The sequence below is a fragment of the Hyperolius riggenbachi genome, chromosome 3, assembly GCF_040937935.1.
Source record: "Hyperolius riggenbachi isolate aHypRig1 chromosome 3, aHypRig1.pri, whole genome shotgun sequence".
In the NCBI taxonomy this organism is placed as follows: Eukaryota; Metazoa; Chordata; class Amphibia; order Anura; family Hyperoliidae; genus Hyperolius; species Hyperolius riggenbachi.
In genome coordinates this window covers 331,073,060-331,091,262 of record NC_090648.1, presented here as the reverse complement: position 1 = coordinate 331,091,262, position 18,203 = coordinate 331,073,060, and the positions used below count along the sequence as shown (strand labels likewise).

The 18,203-nt window shown below is 41.8% G+C and overlaps 1 protein-coding gene across 1 annotated transcript in view; it reads right to left on the bottom strand.

The window, feature by feature from the left end:
• Positions 1-2,148: 2,148 nt before the first annotated feature.
• Positions 2,149-18,203, bottom strand: part of LOC137562325 (uncharacterized) — a 228,780-nt gene continuing 212,725 nt past the window's right edge. The window contains exons 24-27 of the mRNA XM_068273662.1: positions 15,496-15,573; positions 9,200-9,363; positions 3,872-3,988; positions 2,149-2,294 (exon numbers count right to left, since the gene is read on the bottom strand). Coding sequence (XP_068129763.1) covers positions 2,218-2,294; positions 3,872-3,988; positions 9,200-9,363; positions 15,496-15,573 — 436 coding nt within the window. The 3' untranslated portion in view covers positions 2,149-2,217. The remainder of the gene's footprint in view (positions 2,295-3,871; positions 3,989-9,199; positions 9,364-15,495; positions 15,574-18,203) is intronic.

The following is an 18,203-nucleotide window of genomic DNA, read 5'->3' as shown; positions in this document are numbered from 1 at the left end:
AGGGTGTTTGGGGTAAGGAGGGGGGGGGGGGCAATATAAAACTTGCACTGGGACCCAAAGTTCTAAATACACACAATTTTCCGAAGTGATCATGGGAAAAACAATCTTGTTATTGATAAACAAAAGTTTGCTTTCCTAAAACAGAAAGAATTTGCGATAATTCAGGTTGGAGTGAGCTTGAGATGTCTCCCAGTGCAACACTGCTGAATATATGCAAATTAACCTTTGTACCCTTAGAAGCTAAACACACCTCCAGAACCGCTGGAATGCAATGATGTGTCAGCTTGTTCATTTGTACAGAGCCATAATAATCCAACATGCATACATTGGCATAGAGCCAAATTAATCCATGCCATGCACTGATGAGGATCAAACAATCCGAAACAGTCTGTATGCATGTTGGATTATTATGGCTCTGAACAAATTAACAAGCTGACACATCATTGCATTCCAGCGGTTCTGGAGGTATGTTTAGCTTCTAAGGGTACAATTTGCATATATTCAGCAGTGTTGCACTGGGAGACATCTCAAGCTCACTCCAACCTGAATTATCGCAAATTCTTTTTGTTTTAGGAAAGCAAACTTTTGTTTTTCTTAACATCTTAGTAAGGGGGCTTTTAGGACCATTGTAGTCCCTTACACACTCCAATGAGTTCTGGGTCACCATGAGCTTGCTTGTTATTGATAGGGAGACATTTGGACATTTGCACACAATACAACTTCCGATCAGATTACCAGGAAATTGAATCGTGTGCACAGAACACTGTGTGTGCACATGTCACAGGTATTTTGATGGAAACATTCAGCACCATGGATAGCAATCTTTATATCCATACCATCACACAGTTCCAGCACCATGGATAGCAATCTGTCTATCCATACCATCACACAGTTGAGCAAATACTGTAGCTACAAATAAAATGTGCCTAATTCTGCGTCATCTCAGAGTAATTCCCATCTCATTGACTATCACTATTGCTCAACAGCGAACAAAAAAAATAGTAGCTATAATTATTCAGTTATTATGCATGTACTTTAGTTACTTAATGTTTAAGTTAGGGCTAGAGACCCGCAAACATATCTTATGATGAAAAGGGTGATTATGGTCTGTCTCAGAAGCAGCAGTTTTAACAATAAATGGCAGGTTTCCTAATGTCTGAATTCAGCTAAGTTTATACTAAGTGTTCAAAGGTGCTATATTTTCAGGAAGCAGAATCTATGAACTAAAATATATTAAAAGAAAATGAAAGCTCAGTGGATTCATGCCATGCAAGCGGCCAATGAGTGTTAGCTCATCCCTATCAATTATACTGCCAGGCTAAAAATAAGCCATACATTTAAATAAGGCTAGCTTATGTGTGCATGTTTTATCTTTGATCGGAAGTTGCAGAATTAATGGCTCAAAAGGTTCCAAATCTGTTCTATGCAGAAACTAAATCTAATGCTTATTTGAAGGTAAAGTACAGTATTAATAGTGTAATGACATGAATAGTATGTTATGGTTAAAGTACCCCTGAACCAGGGAAAAATCTATTAAAGAAGACCTGGGGGTGTCCCCGGGATAAGGATTACCCAATAATAGCCAGATGTACCCCCAGGATTAGTGCTGCCCCCCATTATAGCCAAATGTACTCCTAGTATTAAGTTATGGCCCCCCAGGTGCCTAAATGTGCCAAATTATTAATTCCCCACTCCCCTTAGTTAAACAGATGCCCTCCAGTAAATATGTACCCCCCTTTACATATCCTACCCCCCACCCCCCATTATTGAATGCCAGATGTCCCCCCCATCAGGCAGCCCCCTCTCCTTGCACAATTCATTAAAAAACAATCATCCAGCAAGCAGCCTCACTCACCTTACCTCGTTCCTGCGACTATCCTGAAGTCCGAGCCTCGATCCCGGCTCTGCAGTCAGCCGCGTAATGCCGGTTACCCGGGTCCCGGCTTGATGACGTCATCAAGCCGGGACCCGGGTAACCGGCAATATGCGGCTGAATGCAGAGCGGTTATCGGAGGCTCAGGCTTCAGGATAGTCTTCTTACTTCAGTTGTCCTTTAAAAAATTTAAAAACGTAATGATTCCATGTCATGAGTAATAATGCAATAATGTAATGAAATATGATCAGGATAAAATCAGTCTGTAATCATCACATCATTCTTGAATTTATATTACAAGTCCATGCTGCAGCAAGCGTCAGTGTCTCAATCTGGAAATGCTATCAGTGTTCTGCAATCTTCATCTTCATTTTGTAATCCACCCATTTTACCAGCTGAACGCACTGTCTCAACTCATATGCTGCAAAATAAAGTAATATCATTATTTATAAATAGAGAAGAGTTACTATTTAATAAACATTAAAGGAGAATAAATTACTTAGAATGAATAGAATTAGGTAGGAAAAGTGTAAAGAAAACGTATGTATTTTAGATGGGTAAATGGGGAGAACACTTGATTGGCAATGATAGAGTTCTAGGTTTAAATCCCGGTCAAGGCACAGATTTCCAGTAGATTTCATGCTGATATTTATTGGAAATCTTTGTGCAGCACACCGGCAGCATCAGAAAGGGATGTATCTGATGATCAAATCTGGTGGCCATCTGCCAGTGTATTGGCACCTCTTAGGTGCCCAGTAATGATACAATCTTGATTTCACAACCTTACCACTTCTATGCAATATGAGGGACTAACTAAATAATCCATTGAAAGCACATTCACTAAGTTCACCATTCTACTACATAGTGTGAAACAGAAATGGTGGCACTGGATCCGACAAACAGTACCTTTCCTGTGGCCCTATGGGAATGCATAGGAGTTGGTATGCAGGTATGTATTAGCCTCTGAAGAAGTGAATTACTGCGAAACGGCTGTCAGGCTCCCTCCACCCCCACTGTATACCAGCTTGTCTGTACCCATAGGAGCACAATAACGGTACTGTTTGTCGGATCCAGTGCCACCATTTTTGTTTCACACTGTATTGAATATGTCCTCTATAGTGTGCATGTTTCTCAAGTACCAGTGGTGTGGGGCCACACTATCAGTCGCATCTAGTGCAGTTCCTTTTTCTACTAATTTTTTAACTTCAACTACATAGATTTGGTAAGATAGAAAAATCAAGATTGTAGCATTAGTGGGTCCCTTAACCTGTAATGTGCTCCCGGGGCCTGTAGTAAGTGTTGAAGTGAATCTTAAGATCACCAGTGCACTGGCACACTCCTCTTGTACCTTTTCTCCATCGCTGCCAGTTTGTGTCCAGTGACCCATGACATGTGCATGACCACGTACATGCCATCAGGACACGGTGTATGCCTGGCGATGATAGAGAGAAGACACAGGAGAACTGTGCCAAACAGGTGAGTATGAGTTCCACTACAACACTCACCACAAGCCCAGAGTGTAGAGATTTAACATGGGTTGAGACCAGCTGTGGGTCTGTCGGGAATTTGAACACCACTTCTGCTGCGCACTGGACCATCCCTTTTCAAGTGAGATGATTCCAGCATGCTGGATTAATTGTTTTTGTCCATCTTGTCTAGAAATTGTCCAATTTCAACTTGGCAAAATCTACCAGAGATCGATGCATGTAAGGGCACCTTAAGTCAACACATCTGATTTGCAAATGTGTTTTATGTGAATAACATGGCATTGTAGCTTGGGATTCTAACCACATTATAAGGAAATCAGAAATCACACCTTTCAGATGTATCTCATGATGGGTTATTCTCGATTTGAGATACAAGGGCAAATCTGTTTTCCAAGTTTCCACATTTGTCCAAAGATTGCCTTGTTTTCTACAAAGGGCTTTTTTTTATTTGTTGCAAAAGATAGGACATTATTGGAGCAATCACCATTACTTAAATCATCTCATACCTTACCTCTAAGCACTTCATTTATATCATTGCTGAAAATCCCACTTTCAATCCAGTCATCAATATTCTTGATGTGATCAAAGGCAGTGAGGCCTTCATTATCCTGATGTTTCAAATTGGCTCCTGTTGGAAGAATAGGATCACCAAAAATGTGACAATAAGCAGGAAGCTGTGGAAGACTTCTAATTAGGTGTGTGTTTAACATTTATTATATTTCTGGCTGCATTTTCAGAAGCAGTAAAGCAGACTGTGGCATATGTATTATGCAATATGTGTTTAATGAGTGTTAAAACACTCACGTGTCCATTAATGTGCCAAGTCATTTTTAATCTGTGTAGGATACTTTGAACATTACGTTCTTGTTACTACAAAAATAGAATTTTATAACAAGCAAAACAGTCCCTGTGCATAAAATGTAATTATTATTTCAGGAAAGAACTTGATTTTATGCTAACAGACATCTGCAGCAGCAAGTCATGCACTAGTGCTATTAATAGAAGCAAAAATTAACGTGTAAAAAAACAACAAGGAATACATTCCAAATAAACAAAATTAACCATTTTACACCTGTGGCTTTTCCCTGGCACTTCCAATTCAAATATGAAATGATTGGACTATAGAGGTTGCAGTATGTGAAAATTAATAATTGAAGTTGGTGGTTACGAGCATCATTCATTTTCACGATATAGTCAAAGAAGCAGATTTCTAATCTTCTTGCCTTATTCCACACACACGACTTGATTGCGCCCGTTTTGGCACATACGGGGAAACATTCTCAAAGCAGGATGTAAGACTGGCAGTATAAGCAGACCAACAAAACAAGAGATGAGACAAGAGAGTGTAAACATTAACAACCAACCAGAATACAGCAACATCAGCCGCAGCCTGGGTGGCAAAAAGGGGGGGGGGGGGGAGGGGTGAGTGCATGATGGGAAGGGGCATGGAAAGAGTTCAAGAGTTTGACAGCAGAGGGGGTAAAAAGTGTCCATATGCCTTAAGATCCTGGTGGAGATGACCCGGACCCTCTGGCCTGATGGGAGACGATTGAAGAAACAGCTGCCAGGGTGTGAGGGGCTGTTGGCAATCCTCATTGCTCTGGAGCGCAGTCTAGAGTTGTGGAGGAGGTCTAGTGGGGGAAGGGGTTCCCTAATAATCCTCTCTGCTGATCTAATGACCTTCTGAAATTTGTATCTGTTGCTAGTGGAGGAGCCAACATACCAGACCAGGATGGATGAAGAGGGGACAGATTCAATGGTGGCAGAGTATAAGGACCTCAGAAGTTCCTGAGCCACATCGAGCTTCTTTAGTTGGGGAAGAATAGTCTCTGCTGGCTTTCTTCTGGGAATACAGTGGTGTGAAAAACTATCTGCCCCCTTCCTGATTTCTTATTCTTTTGCATGTTTGTCACACTTAAATGTTTCTGCGCATCAAAAACCATTAACTATTAGTCAAAGATAACATAATTGAACACAAAATGCAGTTTTAAATGATGGTTTTTATTATTTAGTGAGAAAAAAAAACTCCAAATCTACATGGCCCTGTGTAAAAAAGTGTTTGCCCCCCTTGTTAAAAAATAACTTAACTGTGGTTTATCACACCTGAGTTCAATTTCTGTAGTCACCCCCAGGCCTGATTACTGCCACACCTGTTTCAATCAAGAAATCACTTAAATAGGAGCTATCTGATACAGAGAAGTAGACCAAAAGCACCTCAAAAGCTAGACATCATGCCAAGATCCAAAGAAATTCAGGAACAAATGAGAACAAAGTACTGTAATTGAGATCTATCAGTCTGGTAACGGTTATAAAGCCACTTCTAAAGTTTTGGGACTCCACTGAACCACAGTGAGAGCCATTATCCACAAATGGCAAAAACATGGAACAGTGATGAACCTTCCCAGGAGTGGCTGGCCGACCAAAATTACCCCAAGAGCGCAGAGAAAACTCATCCGAGAGGCCACAAAAGACCCCAGGACAACATCTAAAGAACTGCAGGCCTCACTTGCCTCAATTAAGGTCATTGTTCATGACTCCACCATAAGAAAGAGACTGGGCAAAAACGGTCTGCAGGGCAGATATCCAAGGCACAAACCACTTTTAAGCAAAAAGAACATTAAGGCTCGTCTCAATTTTGCTAAAAAAACATCTCAATGATTGGCAAGACTTTTGGGAAAATACCTTGTGGAACGACGAGACAAAAGTTGAACTTTTTGGAAGGTGCGTGTCCCGTTACATCTGGCGTAGAAGTAACACAGCATTTCAGCAAAAGAACATCATACCAACAGTAAAATATGGTGGTGTTAGTGTGATGGTCTGGGGTTGTTTTGCTGCTTCAGGACCTGGAAGGCTTGCTGTGATAGATGGAACCATGAATTCTACTGTCTACCAAAAAATCCTGAAGGATAATGTCCGGCCATCTGTTCGTCAACTCAAGCTGAAGTGATCGTGGGTGCTGCAGCAGGACAGTGACCCAAAACACACCAGCAAATCCACCTCTGAATGGCTGAAGAAAAACAAAATGAAGACTTTGGAGTGGCCTAGTCAAAGTCCTGACCTGAATCCTATTGAGATGTTGTGGCATGACCTTAAAAAGGTGGTTCATGCTAGAAAACCCTCAAATAAAGCTGAATTACAACAATTCTGCAAAGATGAGTGGGCCAAAATTCCTCCAGAGCGCTGTAAAAGACTCGTTGCAAGTTATCGCAAACGCTTGATTGTAGTTATTGCTGCTAAGGGTGGCCCAACCAGTTATTAGGTACAGGGGGCAATTTCTTTTTCACACAGGGCCATGTAGGTTTTGAGTTATTTTTCTCACTAAATAATAAAAACCATCATTTAAAACTGCATTTTGTGTTGAATTATGTTATCTTTGACTAATAGTTAACGGTTTTTGATGAGCAGAAACATTTAAGTGTGACAAACATGCAAAAGAATAAGAAATCAGGAAGGGGGCAAATAGTGTTTCACACCACTGTAGGTGGTGTTGGCCTTCCAGCTCAGGTCGACCGTGATGATTATACCATGGTGTATCTGGGTTAGGGATGGTCAGTTGGATAATAATATTGTTCAGTTTATGCTAATTTTAACAAATTGATGCAGACTGGCAATGGACCCTTTAAAATCATCATCAGCTACTACATTTCATTGATTAGGCTCGAAGGTGCAAATATTGTATTATTATTTTGCATTTATATAGTACCAGCATCTTCTGGGATGCTTTATAATAGGGTACACAAAGTACAGACAGTTACATGGCAATGACTTACAGATCAACCACAACTGGACAGGTCAACAATGCATCATACATGAAGGTGAGACTATGTAACAGTTTACACAGCATATTGCAACTGTTGGATTGACTTGAGCTGCGTCTTATCAGTCATTGGTCTTCGCTTATCAGGGATAACACCTTGTGGTTTGCATGTCTTTTACTTGACAAAAGTTGTCCAAGTTCTTTAAGTTGCTTGATAATCGTGCAATTAAAAGAATTTTGTTGAGCGTGTGAGAGCCTTCAGGGGTAGAATGACAAGTAAGGGGAGCTGTGTAGAAGGAGGTGGTTAGGTAAGATTTTATGCTTGCCTGAAGAGGAAAGTTTTTAGTTTCCACCTAAAGATAGTCAGTGTGGGTGATTGACTCACACTTGGCCTAAAGGCAGGAAAAGTATAAATCCAGCCTTGGATATTGTAAGCTCAGGATTTAGCTCTGTGTTCGTCCATTACTACTGTATGACAGGCAGCCCTACTGACCCACATGAAGAAACAGGTCTAAACTGAACTTCAGCACATAAATTCAAGACTTGCATAAAAGAGTTCATGTATCTCGAGCTCCCAGGACACTCACACATATATGCATATAGCATGTGGAAGACTTAAAAACTCTAGTCACAGTCATGACAGAAAATGCTGAGTGAGCCTGGAGTCTTTACAAAAAGCCTTGGATAATCAGCTGTGAAAGAAAGGGCTTTCCTCCATATAAGAGTCCTAACAACAGAAGGAGTGCAAGTAAGCCAAATGGCATATCATGGGAATTCACTGCTAATAACATATGCAAGGGGGTGGCTCTAAAGTGGCTTACACGCTACAGAAATCAGAGAAAATGTATTTATGTGATATGCTGTAAAAAAAAGATCATTTAGGCCACAAATACAGCACAGCGGTACTGCTATAAATATCACAGTATAGCAGTGTGAAAAACAACACAAAGTATTCAGACAGCTGGAGTAGCAATCAATTCTTAACAAGTAACCATAAGTGCTTGCTGTTTTCTCCTAAGCCAGAGACCATAAAAAAATTAGTAAGTCCAGCTGTTATGTATAACAAGCCCAACAAGATATGTACAGATTTTTTTTCATGGCCAAAAGCTAGCTTCATTAGTGCTAGTCCAGTAGCACTGGAAACCAGAGGACCAAGACAACAGCCTGGAAAGGCCAGGCAGGGTAGAACAGATTGTAGTATGAATGTAGTGAGAAATGCCTCAGTCTGGCCCACTGGATGCAGTGTTAGAATTGTAAACTCAGATGAACAAACATCCCCTCCATGTTGCATATTGCTGATGTGGCTCTCACATCCTTCTAAACTACTGTACAAGAGCACAGACTAAACAAGCAGGCTTTCCATTCCCATATACAATTCTATCTACATCTCCAATACTAATGGAGCAGGCATTGTAACATGTGCTGTAGACTAAAATTATCCAAATATAGAGAAGCTAATGGGATGTGTTCTAAAACTCAGAGCTCCATGGCAGACTAGGAAAACTCTGCTCAAAGCTACTGCTCCACACTTGAGGGAAAAGGACACCATAACTACTTTAAATGGATTACCATAGCGGCTTATTGAACTGCTGTGACTCGTTTTCTACCATTGATTTTTTTTTTTTTATAAGAAAAAGTAAAGTAAATAAGTAAAATGCACTATTAAAGTGTGATGGAATTTCATATTACTTATTTAGCTTACCTATCCTGTTTTAAGTGTTCACTGTCAGATTAAGGAGAAATATGATCTGAAAAATAAAAAAAACTTGCACAATCCCACTGGCACTGCACAGTTGCTGCAGTTAGGCAATGGCACCCATAACAGGTAAGAAGAAAAAAAATGGGGTTACTTATTTTAGGGAAACAAACAAACATATATATTTAGGGCAGTAACTATTTTTTATTTTTAGATATTACAAACACCATCAAATTAACTTTTTGATTGCCCTTCCCTTTTAAGTATAAAATGCATGTTAGGTGTGTTTAACTTTTGTATGTATGCTGTTATCACTTCTAGATTCACACAATATAATGAATAGTGTTGTGCAAAGGAATAAACTTGCATGACATTTCATACTGTACCAGAGTCGATCAGAAGGCTTGCGCCATGAAAGTTTGATGTAAAGACCGCATTAAACAGTGGAGTGATACTGTCACAATTTTGTAAGTTCACGTCGGCACCATGGGAAAGAAGTAATTTCAGAATTTCGTAATTTTCAGCATAGAGAGCAGCAAAATGCAAAACACTGTGAATAAAGAAATCAGATTATATCTACTGTACATAAAGTTGCATACAATGAAAACAGTTGGTAGAAATTCAGTTAACAGAACTCAGCAGCAGCAAGCAAGCAAGCAAGCAAGCAAGAAGCAAGCAATCTATTTATAGTGCCGCAATACATGATATGGGGATGATTTTAAATAAAATAATAGTATGTAATATGTGCAAGACATCAGGTGAAACCAGCAAAGACATGCACAGCATATTTTCTTTTCTTTTTGAGCATGAGAAAGAAGTGCCAGAAAAATTGTGTGTTCAACCTAAGTTTGGTAGATATTCGGTGCCCAATTTCAGTTCAGTAGAATATTAGTACATTTACAGATATTACTTTGTTAAAATGTCAATAGTGATAGTAAAATATCAGTAAAAAATACAGATATTTTACCACAACTAAATCCAACCTTATTCTCACACTGAATACTCCCTCTACTAACGCCTAACCTTAACCAGCCCCTGCCGATGCCAAACCCTAAATCCCCCCGATGCCTAATCTTACCTGACACCCCACATGCCTAGCCTTAAAACCCTCCCCTTGGGTGGCTAAACCCTAAGTCCCTCCCCCCCAGACCTAATCTTACCTGACCCACCACATGCCTAGCCTTAAAACCCTCCCATTGGATGCCTGACCTTAACTAGCCACAAAGGCGCCCATTCAAAATATGAAGAAGTATGTGAAAAATGGGTGCCCGTGATGCCTGATAAATAGCAGGCACCGGGCTTTTTTTCCTGTTTTCCTATTCCCCTATGGTGTCCTAACAAGCTAACAGGAAGGGAGTGAGCTGCAGGCAGAGACATAATACCCACAAGAGACTATTTACGTTGTTTTCTAAATTAAGTTCTTTGTAACTTCCCACCAGCAGTTTCTCAGGAAAACAGCACAGGAACACCTAACTTTGTTTCACGCTAACCTAGCACTACCAGGGGAGCAGGGATAAAAGACAGGACTGAGACCAAATACACTTCAAGACACAGGGAAATCTGGAAGCCAAATACACTTACATGAAAACTACAATGAAACTTCCTTTCTCAGAATACCAAGCACATCACCTCCACTCCCCTCCCCCTCCCCTTCAGCAATTAAAGAGAACCCGAGTTGTGTGTAAAGAATGTTATCTGCATACAGAGGCTGGATCTGCCTATACAGCCCAGCCTCTGTTGCTATCCCAAACCCCACTAAGATCCCCCTGCACTCTGCAATCCCTCATAAATCACAGCCGTGCTGTGAGGCGGTGTTTACATCTGTAGTGTCAGTCTCAGCTGCTCCCCCGCCTCCTGCATAGCTCCGGTCCCTGCACCCGTCCCTTCCCTCCAATCAGCAGAGAGGGAAGGGATGCAGGTGGGGACTGGAGTTCTGCAGGAGGCGGGGAGAGCAGTAGACTGACACTATAGAGATAAACACAGCCAGCTCTGACAAGCTGTTTGTCAGCAGCGTGGCTGTGATTTATGAGGTATTGCAGAGTGCAGGGGGACCTTAGGGGGGTTTGGGATAGCAACAGAGGGTGGGCTGTATAGGCAGATCCAGCCTCTGTATGCAGATAATATTCTTCAAACCCACCTCGGTTTCTCTTTAAGACTGCTAGTGGCTGCTGAGTTTGACTTGTTAATTAAAAAAATATATCTGTTTTGAGCGGTAACTTCAGGTCAGGGATTTCAACCACGTGAGCATTCACTATGCATGAAATTCATAGTCGGCACAACACAAATGTTAAGACTCCATTAGCTGCTAAAACAGATCTACACCAGACTGTAATATTTGTATTTTGTGGAATTTTTACCATATGGTATAATTTAATTGCATTTCTTCCCTTATGGAAATATATCATCACTAAAAATATAAGCTCATTAAAACGGCAGACAGTAATTTATTCAGAATGACAGCTTAAATAATGACTGTGTGCAAACGTCTTTGTGGATGGGGTATTGTTAGGAAATTTCATAAAAACACTTGTGCTAGAATGTTCTTCATGACTTGCTGGTCATCACATCCCAGATTCCTTGCACTGTGTAGCTTCTTCTCTACAGAGGCTAAGCAAAAGTAAATCTAGCACTATCAAAATGGCACTTTACCATATAATAATGAATAATGCCCCCCAATTCCATTATGCTTGTATAATGGAACCTAAAGTAAGGAGATACGGAGGCTGCCATATTTATTTTCTTTAAATCAATACCAGTTGCCTGGCAGTTCTGCTTATCTCTTTTGGCTGCAGTAGTGTCTGAATTACACACCTGATACAAGCATGCAGCCAATCAGGTCAGACTTAAGTCAGAAAATCTGATCTGCTTGCATGTTCAGGATCTATAGCTATAGGTATTAGAGGCAGAGTATCAGTGGGACATACAGACAATTTGTATTGTTTAAAAGGAAATAAATATGTCAGGCTCCATATCCCTCTCACTTCACGTTCCCTTTATGGTTTTTACATGGCAATTTCTAAAAGTGCATAAACCAGTAACACTGTCTTTGTGAACAGTTAAGGCTACTCTCATATTTTATAAAGAAATACACACCTGCATAACAAAGAACCCTGACTGATCTCACGTGAGGCCGGTGGATGTACATAGTACCTCCAATAAAACAGGTTGTTGGTTCCACATATTGATAGATAGGAGGGTGAGCCCCAGAGCTGCAACAAGGCTAGTTTCATTATAGGACCTCTATGCTAGTGGTGGATTAAACACGTCCTACACAAATAAATCGTATAACCACAGTGGGACACATATTTGGATGGACAAAGAACTTGAGGGCCCTTTCACACTGTGGCGTTGTGGCAATGTGTCGCAGCTTAGCGCTAGTCTCATGAAAGTCTATGGGTAAATTCATATTAGCCACGGTGCGGTGTGCCGGAAGCACTCAATCTGACTAGTTTCTAAAACTACGTTACCGCGCGTCTCTGCGTTGACGTGCACCGGACCGGAAGTCATATAAGTCTATGGCAATGCATGTCAGTGTGAAAACCCGCATCGTGCATGCACGGAAGTGCATTTTTTTCCAATACGCTTCTGAGCATGTCATCGCTTGGCCGGCAGGAAGTGAACATCACTTCCTGCTTGGCCTGATACCAACAGAATGCCACATAGTAACACGGTGTTTCTAGAAGGCCTGTTTTTGCCGGAGCGCCGCAACGCTGACCCCGACTTACAATGTGAAACTGGCCTAAAGGTCAACTGAAGCCAGAGGGATAGAAAGGCTATCATTAACAAAATAGATGTTTCTATAGACAGGCTTACACCCCCCCTAGTGACCAGGCAATATTTTACAATACAGCACTGTGCAGCTTTAACAAATTATTGCTTGGCCATACAACTTAGCACGCAAATGAATTTTACCTCCTTTTCTTGCCACTAAAGGAGGATTTTTGTGGTGGTCTCTGATTAATTAATTTAAAAGTTTTTTTTTTTAAATAAATAATCCTTTTTTTTTTATTCCCTCCTTCCCACCTGAGATCCTTTACAATACATTCACCTCTCATAGGCATCAGCCTATGAGAGGGATTAGTTTGTGTGCCACTCCAGGGGACAGCTAAATGACAAAGCCATCACCTGTACAGCGCTGCGCTAGATCGCAATGCTGTATAACAGTAAATTGCCGTTTGTTTGGTTTTTCGAAAACAGACTGCCAGCTGCGATTGCGGCTGGCAAGCTGATCATGGAGCCCCACAGTGTTTGCTTAGAGAAGTTTGTGCTTGAGCGCGAGCTCCCTGCTCATCTTGCGCCTCGTGAGATCACATGTCGGTGTATCCTGTAGGAACAAAGAAGACACTCTGCGGCCGCCATCCTGCGTTAGGCGGTCGCAGAGTGGTTAATGATGTTTTAATGATTGTTCAGTTTGTATAGTGTGTGTTTTTGTGGGAATCCAAGCAATGGAAAAACTGGCTTGTTCAGCTAAGATGCAGTTTTGGAGCTTGGCAGCGATAGGGTTAAAGGAAACAGAGTTATGTGGAAGCTGCCATCTTTATTTCATTTTAAAGAGACCAGTTGTCTGGCTGTCATGTCAGCCTTTAAGCTCCAGTAATTTCTGAGTCATACACTTGGAACAATCCAGCAGCCAGCAGAATTACAGCACATTATTTGCATACCCATTTTGAATCAGTGATTAAGAATAATTACAGGCAAAAGAACAGAATGCCAGCCAGGCAATTAGTCGTCTTGTTAGAGAATTAAGAATCGGTCCAACTATATTTACTGCAGGTTTTCTTTAAGAAAATTAAGTTCTCACATTTATATTAGTGCAATCAATGCTAGATTAAACACTAAAGTTGAACTCAAGGCAGACAGTTAAATGTTGCAGCCAGAGGTGTACCTAGAGAACGTCACACATGGGATGTGCCATATAGGTGCCTCTTCCTTGAAAGAACTGGGGGCACAGCTCAGAAGCATCCCTGGTGTCCAATATAGACTCCTCCTCCCCCCCCCCCCCCCATAGATCACAGCAGCCAGCTGGAGACCCCCATTAGCTTGGCTCTCCAAGATTACATGATGTAGAGGGCAGGTGTGGTGTAAAAGATGTTGCTGTCTGAGCAAGGCCAAAAGTCCCCTCCCTCCCCCACCTTAGGTAAGAAGTGTGGCCAGATTCTGTGCCCCCTTGTATGTAAGAATTGCAGCTAGATTCTGTGCTCCTCTCCCCCCCCCCCATCTGTTACTGGGGGTCCTATTCTTTTCAAGGATTTGTCCTGGATGTGCTGCCTGTCACTGAAGGGCAATCTGTAACTGGAAGTCTGCTTGGGTGGGCATTTGGTGGTCTTTATTAGAAGGTTTGTGATGTGACGAGGAGTTTTTCATTTTTTCATGGGGTCTTAAAACTGAAGGATGGAAAGCCATTTTTTTAACAGGGTCTGTCATGAGCACGATCTGTAAATGGGTGGGGTCTATCATGGGATTCACACCCAATTCAAGTCATGACACCACCTTAAAAGATTTGGAGGGTAAGTATACCTAGTCTACTTCCCAGCCCCCCACCCCCGATGCCATAGTGCCATAGGCACTATTTTCCCTAGATAAATCACTGCAGCCAGTAACCCAACATTTTTCTCCAACTGACAGAGAGCGCACATAACACAATGACTGAAGAAAGTAGCAGAGTAATAATGGTCTGTCCTAATGTGGGAAAGCTTATAAGTATAACAGCATTCTGCTGTTACTCCCTCTCCCACACTAACAAACTGGAGAATTACAGAGATAGATTCAGAGACTTGCAGTAGTTTTATATAAACTTTGTTTTTAATTGCCTACCTGGAAGCAAACCTGAAGTGAGGAAACCTATTTCAAGATTGATACTTGTACGGCGTCATGGAAGGTGTTGGCACTATATAAATCAATAATAATGATACTTACCTAAGTAGAGAGAAGAGCCTGGAGAGTATAGAGCCTTCCTGTTTCTCTGTCAGCCGCCCCAGTTGTAGCTATTCCACCGAATAGCTGTTCAGAACTCCTCGGCAACCCTGAGAACTACTTGGGTTCCTTAGTAGTTATTATTATTATTATTATAATTATATTATTATTATTAATATTATTAAAAGGAGGGGGTGCAGCAAGAAGTTATTGGCAGAAAGGATTAGGGCAGTGTTGAGTAGTTCCAAGAACAAGCACATCCATACTGCACATGGACAAGTTTGGACTCGCGCACGCACAGTACGGATGCGCTAGTGCTCGGAACTACTTGGGGACGTGAGTAGTTCCAAGGGTTGCCCAATGGAGTTCCAAAAAGTAGGTACAACCGGAGACAGTGCTGCAATGACAAGCTGGACGGAGGAAGGGTAAGGCTCTATACTACCCGGAGCCTTTCCTCTATTTAGACAAGTATTTCGTCAAGTGAGGGAACTCGATTCAGGTTCACTTTAATATTTGTAACTCCTTCTAATGCTGGTCATACAAGTATCAGACAGATTGGCAATCCAGCTGTGTGGATATCCCCACTAACCATATGTGGACACTGTATATCAACTTTTATTAGAATTCTTGATTTTGGTCTAAACGGAGTATTGAAGTCAAAAACATATTAAGAATTGATTTGTGATCATCATAAGGAAGCATGAATGATATGATGGCTATGTTACTACATCCACACAAACAAATAAAATATTACAACTTTAATAATTACCTGTTCCCTTTATTGTCACAAATGTTTAAAGCAATGCCAGTGCTTAGAAGGAAATCAACAGTCTCTAGGTAAGTTTTCCTGTATGCAAATGAAGGTAAATGTTGGCATTAATATGGAAATCTATGAGCAACAATAAAAAGTTTAATTTACTATTCAGGATTCACATTTCAAACAGTCAGTCAATGACCAAGTTTGTGAGCTTTGGAGTCCTTGGCATCAATAATGTGAGAATGGAAGCAGTTTAAATTTTCCATTGAAATCAATCAAAATAATCTGATTCGCGGAGGTGTACAGAGGCGCCGGTAGGATAAAAGTCAATAAAAGGTTTAAAATTGTTTCGGTTGTGGTGGTGGACCAGCCAACCAAAGACAGACACATGTATTTGTAATAGTCCAAACAATATACAATTTATTCGTTTGCTCCTAATGACAGTCGCTGAGTTGCGACTGTCATTAGGAGCAAACGAATAAATTGTATATTGTTTGGACTATTACAAATGCATGTGTCTATCTTTGGTTGGCTGGTCCACCACCACAACCGAAACAATTTTAAACCTTTTATTGACTTTTATCCTACCGGCGCCTCTGTACACCTCCGCGCATCTAGAAGTCCACCCTTGGTGGAAGGGTGACATACCCTACTATTTCCTCCTATCCACAGAGAGCGACGTTTTAATCCTGAGTGGGGACAGGCTTGTTCTCCCCACCTGCCTTTACAGTGGTTGCCTTGGAGGTAACCCTGGTTTGTGAGTATATTACTTACTTCTCATAATACTTTCCCTCCCTTCTTATACATACTACACTATATTGGGCTCTCGGTCTTCTACCCTTTTAAAATAATCTGATTGGCTGTTTGTGGCCCCACCCATTTGAATCAAAGTCACACAATGATCGATTGTAGCAGGTTTGAGGCCTCTGCCATTAACAGTGTAAGAATGGCAGCAAATTAAATATCCCGCTTGAAAATCAATAGGTGAATTGGTTTGGCTGTTGTAGTCTCTACCCGCGTCTATTTGAAAAGAGCGCCTGGAAAATAGGGCGCATGGTGTAGCCCATATATACTAAATTCGGCTACAAAAAGGGCGCCTGGTGTAGCCCATATATGCTAAATTCGGCTACAAAAAGGGCGCCTGGTGTAGCCCATATACCAACTTCGGCTACAAAGGGCGCCTGGTGTAGCCCATAAATTCCAAATTCGGCTACAAAGGGCGCCTGGTGTAGCCCATATATGTCAAATTCGGCTACAAAGGGCGCCTGTTGTAGCCTATATATGCCAAATTTGGTTACAAAGGGCGCCCGGCAGGGCCGGGCCGAGGCATAGGCTGGAGAGTCTCCAGCCTCAGGGCACAGTGTAGGAGGGGGCGCACAATTCATTCAGCTGTCATTCCTAATTGTGTATGAAGCAGAAAGAAATAAGAAAAGGGGATACATAGCAGTGACTGCAAGCCAGATAACTAGATATTAAGGTGTTGGGGAGGTTGTGGTCCCTGTGGCCCTATTAGTCTAACAGCAATCAGTGTGTGACAGCTGGGGTCGGAGGGATGAAGGGGCGCACTTTGGTGTCTCAGCCTTGGGTGCTGGAGGACCTTGTCCCTGCTCTGGCACCCGGTGTAGCCCATATGACAAATTAAGCTGAAAAGGGTGCCTGGTGTAGCCCATATATGCCAAATTTGGCTACAAAGGGCTCCTAGTGTAGCCAAAAAAAGCTAGTTTTAGTTTATAAAAAGGATGCTGTTATAGGCAAAATTTGTTGGGCTATAAAAGGGCTCTAGATATAGCTGAGAAAAGTGATTACTATGACCTAATTTATCCCTACTCTCACACAGAACCCTCCCCTGATGGTGCTTAGCCCTAACCCCCCCCAGGTGGTGCCTAACCCTAAAAACCCCTAGGTGATGCCTAACCCTATGATCACCCAGGTGGTGCCTAACCTAAGACTACCCAGGTGGTGCCTAACCCTAAGACCTCCTAGGTGGTGCCTAGCCCTAAGACCCTCCCCCCCCGGTGCCTAACCCTAAGACTCCCCTGGTGGTGCCTAACCCTATATCCCCCCTGGTGGTGCCTAACCCTAAACCCCCTAGTGGTGCCTAACCCTAAGACCCCCCCTTTGTGATGCCTAATCCTAACCCCCCCTGCACCCCTGAATCAAAAATCTCAGCTATAAAAGATTGCCCTTTTGTAGCAGAATCAAAAACCTTGTAGCTGAAAACCTAGTAGTTGAATAAAAAAATATAGGCTACAGAGGGGTGCCCTTTTGTAGCAGAATCAAAAAACTTGTAGCCGAAAACCTTGTAGCCAAATAAAAAATATGGTCTACAAAGGCGTGCCCTACTGTAGCCCAAAAAAAAAAATATGGGCTACAAAGGGCCACCCTACTGTAGCTGAAAACCTTGTAGCCAAAAAAAATATGGGCTACAAAGGGGTGCCCTACTGTAGCAAAAAGTAGTCAAATAAAATATGGGCTACCAAGGGGCACCTGCTTGTAGCCTATATCAAAACTCGGGCGCCCTTTTTCACCACCTATAGCCGATATTTGCATAAATAACACTGATGTCTATGGAGGCGCCCTTTTCATACAGGCAGCTCAGGCGCCCTTTTCAACTGATCCCTCTCTACCCACTTTCCTGTATATGAATCCCAGTCACCCAGTGACCAACTAAGCCAAGTTTGACAATCCTGCCATTAACAGAGTAAGAAAGGCCCTAGTTT